The 18809-nt window shown below is 43.1% G+C and overlaps 1 protein-coding gene across 1 annotated transcript in view; it reads right to left on the bottom strand.

Annotated features, from left to right (window-relative positions):
- Nucleotides 1-18809, bottom strand: part of EFL1 (elongation factor like GTPase 1) — a 111597-nt gene that overhangs the window by 71641 nt on the left and 21147 nt on the right. Inside the window, exons 9-15 of the mRNA XM_043489784.1 lie at nt 18467-18543; nt 17625-17761; nt 16233-16355; nt 12922-13021; nt 7116-7267; nt 6719-6885; nt 4155-4293 (exon numbers count right to left, since the gene is read on the bottom strand). Coding sequence (XP_043345719.1) covers nt 4155-4293; nt 6719-6885; nt 7116-7267; nt 12922-13021; nt 16233-16355; nt 17625-17761; nt 18467-18543 — 895 coding nt within the window. The remainder of the gene's footprint in view (nt 1-4154; nt 4294-6718; nt 6886-7115; nt 7268-12921; nt 13022-16232; nt 16356-17624; nt 17762-18466; nt 18544-18809) is intronic.

The raw sequence follows: 18809 nt of genomic DNA, 5'->3' as shown, positions 1-18809 counted from the left end.
CAAACCTGAATCGCAGATTCATGAAACATTTAAGACTGCCTTTGTTTTAAGCCACTAGGCTTTGGGTGGTTTGTTTTGCAGTAACAGATAACTAGAACATGTAGATTAATTCAACCATGTTCGGCCATTCAGTTTCTTCTTTTCAGTCCCAGCCCACCCCATCCCACTCTCCTCCTCCCCCCTCCCCTCCCTGCTCATCCCCTATGACAGGAAAACTTTTTAGTAAACAACAACTATGCTGGCATACCTGGTCTCAGTCAACTCACTCTAGAAACCATAGCTAGAACCCCAGCATTTATTACTCTTGCTGGCAATCAGCTTTCTCTTGTTCTCTTGCTTCTCAACTCTTAACACACCCCTGTCCTGCCTTAAACTTACTCCTCACTCCAAAAAGTTGTATTAAACACCTGGCTTATGAAACCGCTACTACTGCTACATATACTCCAGTTTTCACATCAACGAACAAGTGAAATTTGCCTTACAAACTGGTAACTAGTTCAAGATGTTCTGATGGAGCCACTGAAATGGGTTTCTCAACCCAACCTAGTAGCCATATCAAAAATTTACTCTTCCTCTAAGGAATACTAGGAAGAGAAATGTCCTAATAACTGACATAAGATTTTTCTTTAAAAAACACAAGCCTGAAAAGTTAAAGCTAGAGGGGACCTTGGAGATGATCTAGTCTAGGACTTTTTTTCAATCAGTGGTATACTGACATAATCTAGGGACAATTTTTATGACAAAAGTACTAAGCATTTTTATTTCACTCTATCCTCACTGAAATATCAGCCCGCCATAATATAATGGCAATTATAAACTTGAATTTTGTTTGTAATTTATTTTTACATGAGTTTGTATGTATCTTAGAAACATGATGTACATAAAATTTTGTTTATATTTTATAGCTACAGTAATAAAATGTATCCATACAATGCTGTTTAATGTTCTATCCTTAAACTTTAGGATATATGATAGATATAATAAAAGAAGCTCTGAAAGTCCCTAACAGTTTTAGAAAAAAAAAAGTAGCTGTTCTATTTTTACAATAAGATTGTTAGTAGAAATTACTCTAATCCAAATTATTTTGGAAAGCTGGGGACCAGAAAGGTTATACAATTGGCCCAAGGCCATATACTAGTTAGTGGCAGAACTATGAGCAGAATTTTGGTATACTCATGCTTTATAGTCAAGCACAGGGTTCGAACAGATCTAGGTTAACAGACAGAAAACAATTTCTGTATGCTTCAATTTAGAAGGTAAGCTGAGATTGGCTGGATTCCAATCCCTTCAATATTGCATTTATAATCATTCTGGCAGACTATCTTCCTCCCTAATGTAAAGAAACAGAACCGTAATGAAGGGGCTTCAGGCAACACCAGGCAAATGTCAAGGAAATGTGGTTTAGAGTGTGAACAGGCTCTTCAAAAACCATTCACCATCCCATATCCCCTACCTTACTTGTAGAGACTGTAAGAGACTCAACCTTTGGCTTTCACTGCAGCTAGGGGTGACCACATGACAAAATCACAAAGAAGCAAGGATATATATAATACAATGGTCACTAACAGGGCATCTCTTCCCAAATAAAAACACCAGTCCAGGGGTAAAAAAAGGCAGTGGGGGTCGGGGAGCAGTGCCTGCTTATTCCAACCTCAGGTTGTGGGGTTTCCATACAGACTGGCACCAGTGTGTGCTGGCTGAACACCAGCTCCGCTTCACACCTGCCCACACTTCCCACATCCAAACCACTGAACTTCCTCACCACTCCACAGAGCAAACCAGACCTTTTCATCCCAAACATATCTTAGTTTCTAATTCTACTGAGAAAGGTGAAAGCTGGCATAATGGAACAATCAGAACACACATGACAACTGATATTTAGGAGAGATGAATAAAGCCTCTATGAGTACTTCTTAGTAAGAGATATTTTAGGTATTTGTCTAATAGACCATATATGGGGTGGTCACTGCCAAAGGGTTTTAAAGTAACATCAACCAAATCATCCAAAATAAATAAACTAATGACAACAAAAATAAACGAAACATCAGTGTTGTGAGGGCCTTTGGCCCGTGTGCCCTCTTCCTGCCAGGAATGTCGATGCAGAAGCCATCTTGGATCCATGGGGACAAAGCCCCAAGCTAAGGACTGCGAACAGGCGAAGAGAGGGACCCTGCTCCCTGATGACATAAGACAGCCACGGCACCGGTCCTCAACTGTCCATCCTCTACCCCAATCTTCCCACTGAGGGAAACTGAAGACTGTGCAGTTGGTTTTTTGATCACTGGCAGTTAAATACAATCCTAACGCTCCTACAAAATATATCTCACTTTTCTGTTTAATTCATTTTGTCCCAAAGTTGTGTGTCCATCTTATTTTATTAACAACTGAAATTGGTAAACAAATGTTTAACCAACAGGCACCTTTACCAACACCCTAGCTCCTACCACTGCTCCCAAATAACTTCAAAAGATCAGTAAAAGAGAATGAGGTATTTCTCTCTTCCCCAAGACAAAGAAAGCTTTAATCTGTGGGAGGTCTCCTGCAGATAGCAGGGTTACGGCTGCCTTAGGAGGCAGATGAGAGAGACATAACACAGCTGGCCTCAGGGCTGAGCAGCACACGGCTATCTAGAAACAGACAGAAGGAAACCAGAACTACTGCACATCATGTTCCTGACCTCTGCTGGGGAGAGAGCACAAACAACAACCCTTAACTGGAGGGGATCCGACAGAAACCATGCACTGAACCCTTACTCAGTACTTCTTTTCACTTGGACGTTGTGTTAGAGATCTTCCACCTCACCTTCCATTTAAGAAAAAAAAGTAATTGAGCGTGAGGAATACAGGAATCACAAGGAAGGCTTATAAACAAAAACAGAGTGCTTTCTATTCATCTTCCCATGTCCTTCCTGATAAAAAATATTTTGCTCGTTATGGAAGCTCATAAATCATGTCAATTGTTAGGGTTCAACAGCATTTTCCAAAGGGGGTGAAAAGAATGGGTAACACTGAGGAGAGGCTAGAAATTCATACCCCAAAAAAAGCAATGAAAAAAAAAATTTTAATTACATATTTCTGCAAGGGAGCATCAAAACACAAATTTCTTGGACTAAAGTGGACAAAATCCAGCAGCTCCAGACCAGCAGTCTAGACCATTTCTCTAAAACATAAAAAGAAGCTGGAGCCCAAGGAGTCACCCCATAAATAACTCTACACCTGACAAGGATTCCAAGGGTTCAGAACAGGACCCAGCATTCCATATCACACCCAGAGTGACTATGACCATCCAAAGAAAATTCCTTCATCTGAGCTTCAAGGTTGCACTGAGGACCTTTAAAAGTGAAGTCCGCAAAGAAGTAATGAACATTATGGAGATGAGGAACAGTATTTATGGATTTATAATATAAAACAACATTCAATGGATTAAAAAATCCTGGAAGAAGACAGACCCTTATATCAGAATAGTTTCTGATACTTTAGAGCCAGAAGTGTCTTATTCATCTGAACTGACTTTACTGTGAGCAGAAATTCTTTCTCATCCCCAAATGAATGGAATCTCAGCTTAGTCACCGATTTCTTAAGCAGTTACTTTTTTTTTTCCCTACCATAATTTACAGCAAGTTACTGCTGTAAATGGGATTCCCTGGTAGCTCAGCTGGTAAAAAAAATCTGCCTGCAATGCAGGAGACCCCAGTTCAATTCCTGAGTCAGGAAGATCCCCTGGAGAAGGGATAGGCTGCATACTCCAGTATTCTTGGGCTTCCCTGCTGGCTTAGACAGTAGAGAATCCTCCTGCAATGCGGGAGACCTGGGTTCGATCCCTGGGTTAGGAAGAACCCCTGGAGGAGGGTATGACAACCCACTCCAGTACTCTTGCCTGGAGAATCCCCGTGGATAGAGGAGCGTGGTGGGCTCCAGCCCAGGGGGTCACAAAGAGTCGGACATGACTGAGCGACTAAGCACAGCACAGCACTACTGCACATGCTGATTACTGAAATGCACTAGGTTAAAACCAAAGGACACGACCCAAAATAAACAAAAAAAAAAAAAGAATGAGATCCAAGTCACTTCCCTCAGAGATCTCACGTGATGTGGGTGACATGTCAGGCCACATCTCGGAACGGAGCACAGATGTGACACACAGCATCACCCTACCTAGCACGTTTCCTGGAGGCACCTCCTCGAGGTCTTCCAGTTCCCTTCCCATCAGAAGGTACAGGTTTTCCAACGTACAGCACGCCATGTGGGGGACCGGGGGAAGGTCCTCTAATGGAGCTGAGAAGCCTAACGGCACCTGGGCCAAAAAGAAAAAAGAACAGAAGCTGAGTTAGGAGACGTCAAAGGAAAACTGGTTTGGGTTAATACCTACAAAGTTACTTTGATTCATAAATAAGGTATAGTGCAGTCACATTTCATGTAAACCCAAAATATTGAGATCTGAAATGGTGTGATATAAAAATAAGTCTCAGTTTATGAGTAAATTCTGAACTAGAGAGACTTCTCATATACATAAAACCTGTCAAGAATTCCACATAATCATAAACTTTATGGCTAATATAAATTCTGCTGTGACCTGGTAGCAAGTATTAACACACAAAAATCCCCATACCCTTTGCCAGTATTTATATGAACTGTGTCAGACACTGTTGGACACCAGAACCACTGGGCTATTTTTTCAACACTCATTGTTACTATTATCACTTAAAATAGCTTTAACATTATTATATTGTCATGTCAATTACAATCTTATAATGTCCTTTAAGCATATGACAAGGGCTGGTGCTAGTGCTGAGTAACACAGGAAAGTGAATAACTTTGAGGAGTAGTTAGATGTCATAAATATGCCATGTAAGGGCCAAACAGCCACTCTTCTAGGCTGGGCTGTTAATGTGGGAGAGAGCGTGCTGTGAAACGTCAGGGACTCTGGTGAGAAGACACACGACACTCATACAGCAAAGATGAGATACATGGAACTCTTTCTACATCACATTTACTCTCATGGAGATTCTGTCTCAAATTATTCAAGATACAGTCTTGAATTTTCAACAATTTCCATTTAAATTCAAGTGCCCCAAAGGCATGTCAACAAAGGAACCGACTTATCTTTGGTACCCAAGGCACTGTGCTGGTGCTGTGAAGAGGAAAAAATGTCCAGGACATCACATACAAAAAGATAATTATCACTGGAAACATAGAGTGAATGGCAAAAAAGGAAGAACAGGTAAGTAAATGTATAAAATCTCAAGAGGAGAGACAAGCTACTGTGTTAGGGTAGACTTGGAAACTTCATGAAAATGATGACCTCTGAGGTACAGGCTACATGTACATGTGTGTGTTCTGACTCACTGACAACTCTATAGGGGAGCTCTAAAGATAGGCTGGAAGAAATTTAAAATATAAGGATCAAACTGGAAGAAACAGAATCATGCACAGACAGTAGAACCATTCTAGAACCATTTCTGTAGTTCTATAGAACTACAGAAAAATTACAATTAGTAAGACAATTTAGCAAGATAGTCATACACAGACCAACATACAAAAGTTAACTAACTGTATGTCTATAGATTAGCAGTAGAGAAAAAAGTACATACATATATATTTAAAACAGTAACTTTCAGAATACTAACAAAACATAAGAGAGTTAGGCATAAGTAACAAAAGTGATTAAAGATTTTTATGGAGAAAATGATAACACTTTAAATGACCTAAATAAATGGAGAACTATACTTAATACATTTATGGATAGATGGTAACCAAGATGGTAAGAAGATCACAAGTAGATTTTTATAATATTACAACACTTTTACCCTCTGCTAAAAAGTAACTCCAAACACACCAACTGCTGTACTTCTCCTTGCTAAATCTGAACATGTCACAGACGAGCACAAACTGCTCAGTCACCACTCGGCATGGCAACAGGTCCAAGGATTTGTCCAAGGATCCACCTGCTGCTCACACTGATGGAATAAACATTCAAGGCGAGGAGGAGCTGATGGCACAGACTTCTACCACCACCTCCCCCTCTCATCACAGCCAAGCACAGCAGCACTCCTGGTTTACCCACGCCAAGAGGAGCACGAGCATCTTAGAAGCCCCCAACTCACAGCTTCTCGCTGATGTTGCCTGGCTCCCTGGACCTTTGGCATTCATCCTCTGACCTTTATCATTTAATTACCACATACGCACCTTCTGTATGTCCAAAAATGTTCTGAGACAGCTCTGGCTTGTGGTTTCTTATTTACCCTTTGGTCCAGACACACTTAGATGCTGGCTGTTCACCAACTGTCAGACCCTCCTGATCAATGTCTGGGACCTGCCTGCCAAGAAACGGCTGCCTATCACCTGTTCAAGGCCCATGCCTTTGGCTTGTGCCACCTGGGTTTTGGATCTTTATGTCTTGAACACCTGGCATCGTCCTGGCTCCACCATGACATCTGTTCTTCTCAGTTCTTTCCTCTAGCCTTGAATTTCTAGAAAAGCCTTATAAATTAACTAAATAAGGTTTGAAAACTTGATTCTTGTACTAGCCTAATTCCCTAAATGCTATCACTTGAGACAGATTTATCAAACTGTACCAAAGTGACACAAGAGGAAGCATAGAGATTCACTCAAATGCGCCTCCCTAGAGATCAAACACACCTACCAAGAAGGTAATCACTAATCGAACAAGAAAGCAGAACCATGAAACAATATACGAATGTTTTACTTCCTGTTCTTACCTGCTGCAAAAACTCAAGAGGACTGTATTTGGGTCCCAGGACAAAAATTCTCTTTCCTCTTCGTGCCACACCACTGAACACTCGAGCGAAGGCGATAAAAGACTCCTGCTCACTTTCTTCCGGGGGCACGGGTTTGGGGGTCTCACTTTCCACCTCCTGCTCATCACCTGCCGGAAACAGAAGAAGCATGAGTGCCCAGATGCTCTCTGCATCCAGGAGCTGCTGAGAAAGAGAGGCGACAAGGAAGACACTATTGTTGGCTGAGATTGAGCAAGGAAACACCAAGGATAGAAGTATACTGATGAAAGCTACCTTCAAAGCTAAAAGCCCAAGAGCAGAAGGACGAGTGTTCCATCCGTATCACCGAGGATGGAGAAACTACTGAGAAAAGCTGTACCTTTTGGCTCTTCTCCCTGTGAACTCATTTCAAGGGCGCCTGCATCTTGGGTGGGCTCCATGGGTGCCTGGCCCTGCGCCGCTGCCAACTTCTCCGCGTGCCTTCGTCTTGCACGCTCTCGCCTCTCAGCAATCTCCTCCTGAGTGAGAGGTCTACAGGACACCACAGACATGTTAACACCTGGCCACAGCAAGGATCTCAGTCTGTTCCAGCCAAGAAACAGCTAGTATTAATATGGACAGCAAGGAGATCAATCAGTCAATCTTAAAGGAAATCAATCCTGAATATTCACTGGAAGGACTGATGCTGAAGCTCCAGTATTCTGGCCACCTGATGCAAAGAGCCAACTCATTGGAAAAGACCGGGATGCTGGGAAAGCTTGAGGGCCGGAAGAGAAGGGGACGACAGAGGATAAGACGGTTGGGTGGCATCACTGACTCAAAGGACATGAATTTGAGCAAACTCCAGGAGATAGTGAAGGACAGAGAAGCCTGGCGTGCTGCAGTTCACAGGGTTGCCAAGAGTTGGACACGACTTAGTGACTGAACGACAACGTGGCTGGAGAAGACGGTGGTTGGTCCCCCGGCCCTTCCTGGTGCAAAGTTTCTCCGAGTTCTCTCCTTCACCGCAGCAAGAGAAGAGAAGGCCTATCACGCTTTCTCTGGGAACCCTGCTGCTGCTGTTTAGTCACTCAGTTGTGTCTGACTCTTTATGACCCCAGGGATTGTAGCCTGCCAGACTCCTCTATGGATGGATTTCCCAGCCAAGAATACTGGAGTGGGTTGCCATTCCCTCCTCCACTGGGAATGCTGCGTCCCCAGCTACTCTGAGCTCATGAGATGACATGCAAGAGCCCGTGTCCCCTCAGTCACACACAACAGCATGGAACCATCCTCAGGCACTCACGATCCTCCTCTATAGGGCAAATGGCCGGAAAAGAAAGGGAATGAGTAACAGATACCACAGCTCAGAACACTCTTAACAGAGAGATACGCAGACGAACTCAGTAAGAAAGCGAGCTTTTCTCCATGAAAGTAAGAAAATACACCTCCACGGCGAACTAGGGTCCAAAGGGAAGGGCCAGGCTGAATGCTGGCAATCAGGCCGGACAGAAGGTCCAACAGTGACTATCAGTCACGGTGCCAGACCTGAGTTCCACCAGAGGAAAGGTGTGAGGGCACATGTCTGTGTGTTTGCTGGGGGCTCGCCTGGGGGTGGGGCACCTTGCCTGATCCTGCCACATTGTGCCTGCCTCCTCTACCACCCCCCAACTTTGGTACTATGACTCCTGTTCACGCCTCCATCTCCGGCTGATGACCTCGTCTCCCATCCCACCATTCCCTTCCCCTTCTCTCTCCTGGAAGCCACTCAGATGGCCGTACAAGAGTGCACTGGTCCCGTGCATGCTACATGCCATGTGCTCCTGGAGCTCCTGACTTCAGGTGCCCTAATCCCCTTTCTACATCATGTGGGCGGCCCCACACATAAGTCACCAGCTGTCCACTGCTGTCCTCTTCGGACACCCACCTGCTAGACAAGACCTCCCCTCAGGACTGGACACCACTTCTATTCCCTTAGCACCTGCCCCTTGAAATCGATGAATTTGGTTCTAGGAGTTGGCCCCTTGTAGTCACACCCACCCCAATGCAGGAGGCAGGGCTGTGCCATCAGATACAAAAAAAAAGGGGAGAGACCTTTGAGGATGGCTTGCTCAGGGTTGTCGGGAAGTCACATATGCTGGCATAAGCTCCTCTCCACTGGAAGCTCTCAGTGTTAGAGGCCTTTCACACACAGGATGAAATTTCTAGGCTCTTGTTCTGTCTTCTGGAGCAACACCCAACAAACGTACTCCCCTCTCCCTGCCTTTTGATCATCTGCCCTCACACCCTTCCCCTCACCCTTCTCTTCTTCAGGCTACACACTCCAGCGGCCCTGTCAATCAACCCTTAAGTAACTTATCTTGCTTCTAGACTTTTTGTAAGAGTATCTGAAAAGTATGAATTAACCTATGGCTGATGCTTATTGATATATGACAGAAAACCACAAAATTCTGTAAAGCAATTATCCTTCAATTAAAAATTAAAAAAAAAAAACATGGAATACCTTATTATCACTATAAACAGGGAGGTTAAAAAAAATAAAACAAACAAACAAAACTGATGCACTGGTTAGCACAGACAGAAATGGTCACTTCCAATGGGCTTATCAGTTCAGTTGAGTTCAGTCACTGAGTCCTGTCTGACTCTTTTCGACCCCATGGGCTGCAGCATGCCAAGCCTCCCTGTCCATCACCAACTCCTGGAGTTTACCCAAACCCATGCCCATTGAGTCAGTGATGCCATTCAACCATCTCATCCACTGTCATCCCCTTCTCCTCCTGCCTACAATCTTTCTCAGCATCAGGGTCTTTTCCAATGAGTCAGCCCTTCACATCAGGTGGCCAAAGGATGGGAGCTTCAGCTTCAACATCAGTCCTTCCAATGAATATTCAGGACTGATTTCCTTTAGGATGGACTGGTTTGATCTCCTTGCAATCCAAAGGACTCTCAAGAGTCTTCTCCAACACCAAGTTCAAAAGCATTAATTCTTCGGCACTCAGCTTTCTTTATGGTCCAACTCTCATATCCATACATGACTACTGGAAAAACCATAGCTTTGACTAGACAGGCCTTTGTTGGCAAAGTAGTATCTCTGCTTTCAATATGCTGTCTAGGTTGGTCATAGCTTTTCTTCCAAGGAGCAAGCGTCTTAATTTCATGGCCGCAGTTATCTGCAGTGAATTTGGTGCCCAAGAAAATAAACTATTTCATAACTATGGCACAGACATTGTGTTAATTACTCTGCATATATTACAGCACATACTTATCCAAACAATTAGATGACACAGGTATTCTTACTCCTGTTTTACAAATAAGAACTGGAGCCTTAGGAGAATTACATAACTCGACCCAGAGTCACATGGACAATAAACAGAGGCGCCGTAATTCAGACCCAGATCTGACTCCAAATTCCATACTCATCATCTGTGGCTATATCCTCCATTCAGAAGGAATTAGAAATGATAAAATCATCACATTAAGTAAATGTGGTTTTATTTGAGCTTTGGTTAAGAAAGAAGCATATCTGTTCACATATATTAAATCCCCATTTTGTCAGAGCTCATAACAAGATTAGCATTTACATTCATGAAGTTAACATCAAATGTACAGAGTCTTGCTGTCCATCAACGTATCTATGCATCCACCCAGGTAACACCTGTGACGGGTCAGGCACTGCTGTGAGCGCTGGGAGTGGTGACACAGGTAAAGAGAGCAGACAGAAGAGAAGGCAGCGCGGTTTTATTCGAAGAACCCATTGTGTCAACTAGAATTTACTGAGAATAAACAGAAATTCACTTGCAAGAGAACAGAGCTCTACTAGTCAAGGAACGTCTGTGGGTGCTGACTTACTGAGGCTGTAGCAGAGCTAACTGTGGATGACAGTTCTGAGGGGACAGCAGTGACCAACAGTAGGGGTGAAGGTGACCAGAGGTGAGAATGTGGACTGGACATTCAAAGGGCAGACTGGGGAGGTGAGGCTGGAGAAGAAAGGACAGAGGTGACAACACAAAACCACCCGCCCTCAGAATTCCAAGCTGAATGTCCATGCCCTGACCTCCGTGGAGCCGGCTGCAGGGGTGGGCTGGGCGAGAGACAGAGAGAGGGCTGAGGAGCTGGCTGCAAGGGTGCTACCAGTAACCACAGCGCCAGGGAGCTGAGATGATGGGAACTAAGGGAGCAAGGAGTGCAGTTTCTGTCTGAACATCACACCCTGTGACCACAAGAAACTGGTTCTTAAGAAGGAAGCCAAAGCAGCAGACTCAGGGATTCGGGGGGAGAGGAACTGCCTGAAAACCTCCTAGCAGGATCTTACTTAATAGGCACTTAAACATGCAGTAAGAATTTCTGATAGAGTACTGGAGAAGATGGTGGTTGAGAATGGTCAGAGCAAAGGCCCAGAGTTTAAAAACGGTGAGCAGGCTGGAAGGCTGCTGCCGAGATCTAGCGGTGGAGATTAACAAGCTGCATAGACGATGGAGGCCAGATCCCACTGGTGAAGTGGACGCCCGTAGGCTGTCCAGCTGGACAGATATGGATTCACATACTCTTCTGGCCTCCTTCTAACTATGTGACCTTAAGCACACTCAGTTCAGTTCAGTCGCCCAGTCATGTCCGTCTCTTTGCGACCCCATGGACTGCAGCATGCCAGGCCTCCCTGTCCATCACCAACTCCTGGAGTTTACCCAAACCCATGCCCATTGAGTCAGTGATGCCATCCAACCATCTCATCCTCTGTCGTCCCCTTCTCCTCTTGCCTTCAATCTTTCCCAGCATCAGGGTCTTTTCAAATGAGTCAGCTCTTCACATCAGGTGGCCAAAATATTGGAGTTTCAGCTTCAGCATCAGTCCTTCTAATGAATACTCAGGACTGATTTCCTTTAGGATGGACTGGTTGGATTTCCTGGCAGTCCAAGGGATTCTCAAGAGTCTTCTCCAACATCACAGTTCAAAAGCATCAATTCTTTGGCACTCAGCTTTCTTTATAGTCCAACTCTCACACCCATACATGACTACTGGAAAATGCATTACTACTTCACTTCATCTTTTTAAGGCCTCTTAACTTCCCCAGGTTAGACTGAAATAGTAAATACTTGCACTGCAGAACTACTGTTAGATTTAAACGGCATAATCAACAGCGAGGCAGGAATATTACAAGCTTGATAAACTGGAGCCAATTATTAGTGCTATTACCGTTATTATTTAGAACCTAAAAAAGCAAGATTTGAGATGATGCCTGAGGTACCAGGCCCTTCTTAAGAAGTACTATTGATTTATATTCTTTCTCTCAGGTTATTTGAAAGATTCCCACACAGAAACCTCCCAGAGTAGATGTGGACAGTAAAGAAGAGGAGCCTTCAAGCTCCTGGGTAGAGTGAATCTTTTCACTCCAGACATCAAGATCCTGAAGGGAGAATGGCAAGTGGACCGGCCAAGTTAGACACTGGGACAGCGGAACCAGCTAGGAGACTAGTGCCATGATTCCAACGAACGACTGGGATCTAATCACTCATACTAGTGGGGGAGGAGGACCCGTACCAGTTCATACGATGTAGAAGAGATTCTCCAAGGCTTCAGAAATGTGAGAAAGGATCTGTCTCCCACGGCTGCACTCCACCCATCTCTCCACACACAACAAGACACACAGACATCAGCAGAGGCACTCACACGTTCCAAAGTCTCTACTGACGCACACAGACAGCCTAGGTTAGAACCTGTCTGACGTCCAATGACTGTTAGCTGTGGCTACCACTATTCTAACTGCTCTTCTTCAGGTTTATGCCAATTCAGGGACCTCTCTGTTGGTGCAGTGGTTGAGAGTGCACGTTCCAGTGCAGGGGATATCGGTTCAACCCTGGCTGGGGAACTAAGATCTCACAGGCCATGGCACATCTAAGCCTGTCTGCTGCAACCAGAGAAGCCCGCACGCTGCAAAAAAGACCTGATGTAGCAAAAAAAATAACAAACTTTTTGTTTTTTTGGAACATGAATTTGAATTAACAGTCCCAGAGCTGATTTCAACAACTGTGTCCTCCAGAGGGATCACAAAAAGATCAAGTACTCAGTGAAATTTATGTTCCCACAGGGGCTGCTACACAGGAGTTCCGGGCTGAGGACAGAACTGCACCTTCCCCACCGCACACCCTCCCTGCACCCCATCAAGCCCACCCCAACTCCCTGGCCCAGCCTGGCTTCCCGATGATCCTTACCTTGGCTTATTCTGAGGCAAAGCCTTAGCATCAACTGCAAACATTTTGGAAACAAAGATAATAACTGGAGCGGTATCTTCACTTCCACATTTCATAAAAGCTAAACAGACAGGAAAGAAAAATGTTACTTTAATAATCCAGGCTTTTCTGAAAACAATAAGTTTAGAACATGGCATCATCTAAATACATAAGCAACCTATAATCTTTTACAACTATAAGAAAAATTCCATTTAGAAAAGAATAAGATTGCTAGAAAATAGTAGGGTGAGAGCAAGAGAACTGGCAGAAAGGAGAAAAGAAAAGCAAAACTGACAGGGTGGGAGGAGAGCTGGAGGAACTCCAGGTAGGAAATGGGCTTAACTACCCACCAGAAGCCCTCATAACTGTTTCCAGTGGAGAAGGGATAGAATTAAGGAATTTTACCAAGGGACAATAGTCAACAAGGTAGCTTATTAATAAAATAATCAGTAGTTTTTCCAACCTCTCAGAAAAGTAAGTTAGAAAATAAAACAGACAAAAATATCATGATAACAAAAAAAAAACCTTAGAAATGAAGATTAAGATGCAATACTACAAAGATATTGATTTTCCCTAAATCTATAAATCTTAACAATTTCCTAATCAGCATATGGACATTTTTCTTAACCTACATTAAAAAAATACTGGTTAAGAAAAAAAAAACCACTGGTGAGTAATTTTTTTAAATCACCCTACATCAAAATAATTTACACATAAAGAATTCAAGAGTAAAATTCAAATAAGAAAAGAAGGAAGTAAGAATTAAGTATCTATCAGAAGTCTTGCCAGGGAAAACTTTGAAAGGCTTTGAGGAACAAAGCAACATGCCTTGACTCCGATTGTAACAGGCTCACCCTGGCTGCAGGCAATCAAGAACAGACTCAGGGATACCAGCTGGAAGGCTATTATAACACCCAGGTGAGAGATCACGGTTGCTTGCCCCAGGAAGGCAGAAATGGAAATGTTGAAAAGTAGTTAATTCTGGATATATTTCAAAGGAAGAGTAAACAGGATTTGAAGATGGACTGGAAATGGGGGCATGAAACAAATGCGGAAATTAAGAGCACGCCGTTGTCGTGGGAAGCCTAGAGACTGGACAAGATGAGCAGGAGAGTGACTGCAGACAGATGAGATCCAGATACCAAGCCTTGCCTGGGGCATCCCACAGTTAAAAAGTCAAGGGGATGGAGAAGAATCGGGAAAAAGATCAAGACTAAACAGCCAGCTCCGATGGCAAGGATGTGGCTTGGTTTCTTAGCCTCAAGAGGCTATTAGTTCAATCTGGAGATTCCTTATGAAAAGTTCCAGCAAAAGAGATTTAAAAGAGCCTACCTGGTGAACTGCTATTCATGCTGAACCTATAAAAACAACCAGGCCAAGTTTAATGAAACTAAACTTATTCTGCAAACAAATGAGTCTTAATTTGGCTATCCTGGGTAGAAATGAGAGTGACTTTAGAGAGAAAAAAAATTATGTTTCAACAGAAACTGTAACACACACTTGGGAATATTAGATTCTAGTTCTGTTACCATCTTTGAGGTTGTGTTTTACTATCTGTAAACTGGCCTGGATCCTGAATTCTTCTGGTTTCCTCAAATATTAGGCTATAACTCTCCAAACTATTATTTCCACTTTTTCCTCCCACTTTTGATGTGGAAACACCGAGAACCAAAGTTGCTCCTCTCCTGAAGCTCTGCAACTTGAGAAAAATTTAAGAGAGACCACCACACAGTAGCCCATTTTGGGGCAATATTTTGGCCCACTGCTGTGTAAGCCACTCAGGAAGTTTACCTGAACACTGGAGGACATCATCAAAGACATTTCAAATTGCAAATGATACTTGACTCTAACATCTAGAAATCTGGACTGGTTGCTCCCTAGGTTCAGAAGCTGGTTTATAATTTGCTCCAACCATGAACCTTTTTGTCTTCACAGAAATGCCTCTTAGAAATACCTGATTGCTTGCACCTTAGAAGCCTAACTTTGAGAGCCCACCTGCATCACTGCTGGCAGAAATGGATTTAAAGATGTCTAGTTAAACCTACTGTCAGGACTAAGAGACTGGCTTAATGAGACACAATCTACCAACTTGGCTTCTGGATTGTGAAACTCCACAAAGAAGGTTCAAAGGCAGAACTGCAGAAGAACAAACTTCGCCACTCCACAAGGTGTTTCTTTAGCGGAGGGTTAATTTAGGCTGATTGTTCTTAAGGAGCAGAGAACTTAGGAAGTTGTTCTTTTTCTGTCCCCTTAGTTGTCTAAAGAATTGAGATAAAGGGCCTGTTCCTGGAATACAACTGTAACCAGAAATATCTGCAAAGAGAAGGGGCTGGTATGGTGGGCAAATCTGGCAGGGCTCAGCGATCAGAGCCCACTCTGTGGCCCGGCAAACACTCTTTGTAACCAGACTTTCACTTTTTCATTTTCCATGGCAAATGCCTTTCTCCCCTTTGAAGTTCTAACCACTGACAGTATTTAAGGTGAGGGTTTCAGACATTTTAGAAGTTATTCTGTTTTCCCAGGTCTCTCCCTTGTACATATGTTATTAACTTCTGTTTGATTTTTCTCCTGTTTTAATTTAAAAAAAGTGGAGGGGGGGTTGGGATAAATAGCCAGGGAAACAGGGAGACAAGGAGAAACAGGTGGAAGCCCAGAAGTCAAAGAAGAAAGGGTCTCAAGGAGGAAGGAGGGATTGACTATGTCAAATGGTGGTGACATATCTAGTTAGGAAGACTGGGAACTTGCTGAGAGATTTAACAAAGGAGAGTCAACCATGGGTCTGAGAACAGCAGTGATCTGACGGCAGGGACTGCAAATCCAACAGAACGGGAGAAAAAGAGGACAGCGTGATGAGCACAGATGAAGTTCATGGAGCCACATGAAGCTGGGAGCAAATAAGGCTCCCTCTCAGGGGGCGAGCATGTGCGGGGCTTCAGGAGGGAACACAGACCCTGGAGTCACTGTTCCACAGGCCCTGAGACACAGTCCCCTCAGGGATGCATTCCTGGATACCTGAGAGGACGGACAAAGCATGACGATAAGATTATGAACTGTGATCTGGGCAAAAGGGAGAGGTCTCAGATCTCCTCACTCCACTAGCAGAGCAAAATGGTTCTGGCAAAACTGAAATGTTAGAAAACAAACAGCAACTGGAGAAATGTTTGTGAAATTGTTTACTGGGGCAGTTGGCCATTTGGCTATTTAGCAAGCTAGCATTCAGCAAATTGGTCTAGAGTAGTCTTGACTTAGGATGACCAAAAATACATTGACTGGCGTGTTCGTCTTTACCTCACCTGCTTTCAGGGCCTGGGTTTCTGGTGGGAGAGAATCAAAAGTCTGTGATCCCGCACACATCAGCTTCTCCACTCTCTCAGCTGTAATGTCGAGAGGACTAGGAAGCTTCTGACACACCATAGCTGAAGTCTGCTGTTAAGGCCTCAAAAGCCTGAGCAAGTGCTCTTCACCCCGGCAGAGACAGGCTGTGCGCAAAGTACGGGAGTAACAACCTGTGTCTATACGACGCCTGGGCTGTAAGGAAACACTCCGGAAGTCACATCTCAAAACGTGGATACAATCTCAGGGAGTTCATGGACGCTCTAGAGCCCAGAAAGGATGTCATGGTAGATACTTTAACATTGACATCCTACGGAACAAATGAGGAAGGACAACAGAGCTTAGGAGTTCGGCTACCTGTGACCAAGTCCTCAAAATCTTTCATACAGTTTCAGTCTCTAACAACTGGCATAAAACCACCATCAGCCACTAGCTGTGTCGTTCCAATTTTAGTATATGTGCTGCCGAAGCGAGCACCAGCCACTAGCTATGATACAAGCAGGTCCTCCAACAGAGCGAGGTCACTGTAGGGGTCTGTGTCTATTACAGTTCTGTGGTCCACTGTTGGCCCACTCCCCAGACACTGCACTCTCAGCCCACCCCATGGGTACTGCTAAGTACACACAGATCAGTGACAAGAAGGTTTTAATAGTCTAAACTCCTCTATAAAATTACTTTGGTTAGGACTTCCCTGGAGGTCCAATGGTTAAGACTTCACCTTCCAATGCAGGGGGTGTGGGTTCGATCCCTGGTCGGGGAGCTAAGATCCCACATGCCCCTTGGCCAAAGAACCAAAACATAAAACAGAACAAAAGCAATACTGTAAAAAATTCAATAAAGATGCTAAAATTGGCCCACATAACAAAAGTCTTTAAAAAAAAATTAAAAAAAAAAAAAAGAAGATAGTTTAAATTCACCTACAAAATGACTTTAGTTAAGGTAAGCCACTTAAAATCAAGTCTTTTTGGAATCACTAATTTGAGAGGAAAAGTATAAACAAGGTAAAGAAAATATGGGTTATAATGAACCAGTGATCTTAACACAAGCATCTAAAGTATCTACTCCTATGTAAATCTTAGTCTAAGAGTTTTGATTTTATGGATTAAGAAACAAAAATTTAAAATGTTTTTTAAGAACATTCAGATTCGTATTAATCTTAATTAATATTAATATATTCATTTCTAAAGTATTTAATACAGTTTCATAGTAAAATATTAAATAACCCCAGAAAAAACTTACTCTGAATTGGCATGCGTTATTTTCAGAGGACCTCCTGATGGCCAATAACACACTGTTTTTTCTTGTTCTGTCAAATCTATGATTTCATTAACAACCATTAATATAAAGGATACCAAGAACAGCTTGAGATATGGGCAGCCACTGACTGCAGATAGCATTGATCTGAACTCTAGGATCTGAATGCCGTGCCTCTCGGGCTCCGATTTTTAATCCTAAAGAAGTCACGATTTTATCAGTTTTTTCTTTGTCCCTATAGTAAACGAGAGATGGGTGGATGGGAGGTGAGATGAGAAAGATCACATCAAGATACAAAGGGGCAGTGAGGAACAGAAACACAACAGCACATGACACATTTATTCCTAATGCACTACTTGATTATAAAAAACAAAAATGCTGGGGCGGGGGGGGGGCTCCTGCCACAGGATGAAACTGCTCAACCTCTACTTTTCACTTCCAAATGAACTTCTCTTGAAAATGTCCCATGAAGCACCATTCCACAATCGTCTTAAACACGCTACGTCAACTGGTAAAGTGATTTTATAAATAAATACTAAAACCAAAAATCATGATTCCAACGCTGGTACAACTTGGAAATTTACTAAAGCAAACTTTCTTTTCCATTTGCATTGGGAAAGGTTTTTTCCCTAAGTGACCCCATAAGTGATCCTCAATATCAAGCAGCTTTTCTACTACATTTACTATTTTAAACTGAGTTTGTAAAAATCAAAGTCTATGTTTCTTTCCATCCTTTTATCTCTTTGCCTCAGCACTCTATAAAATATTTCTGTTCTGTCCCTCCCGTCACCCTGTAATTGGGTTACACATACTCCTTTAAATGGTTTCCAAGCTCTGTAAAGGCTTTCTTCACTTTCCCAGTCTACCTAGCTTTCGGAAGGGTAACTCATCAAATTGCAAATTACACTGCCCAGAGATAAACAATTTATAACTGTCTTACTTTTTCAAGAGAGCATCATACAAACTCCATATATTTTCCAGGATCAACTGTACAAATAAAGGTTTCTTTCCTTTTGCCTGTAAAGTAAAAAAGGATGTGTGGGTTTAAAATTTCTGAATATTTCATCACTATCTAACGTATTCATTCTTGATGAGCTTTGTTATCAATGCTTCACTTCTACTAGAAAATACTTATTCAACAACAAAGTGGAGGAAAGTAGCTACATGAATGCTCTAAACAGCCAATAATCCACAGTCAGTTACAACTCACTCTTCTCTTTCTGAACCGTGGACACCACACACGAAACCACTCGGGGCGTGGTGGGGGGAGGTGGATGCATCAT

The sequence above is a fragment of the Cervus canadensis genome, chromosome 17, assembly GCF_019320065.1.
Source record: "Cervus canadensis isolate Bull #8, Minnesota chromosome 17, ASM1932006v1, whole genome shotgun sequence".
Classification (NCBI taxonomy): Eukaryota; Metazoa; Chordata; class Mammalia; order Artiodactyla; family Cervidae; genus Cervus; species Cervus canadensis.
This window is presented reverse-complemented; position numbering and strand designations above follow the sequence as displayed.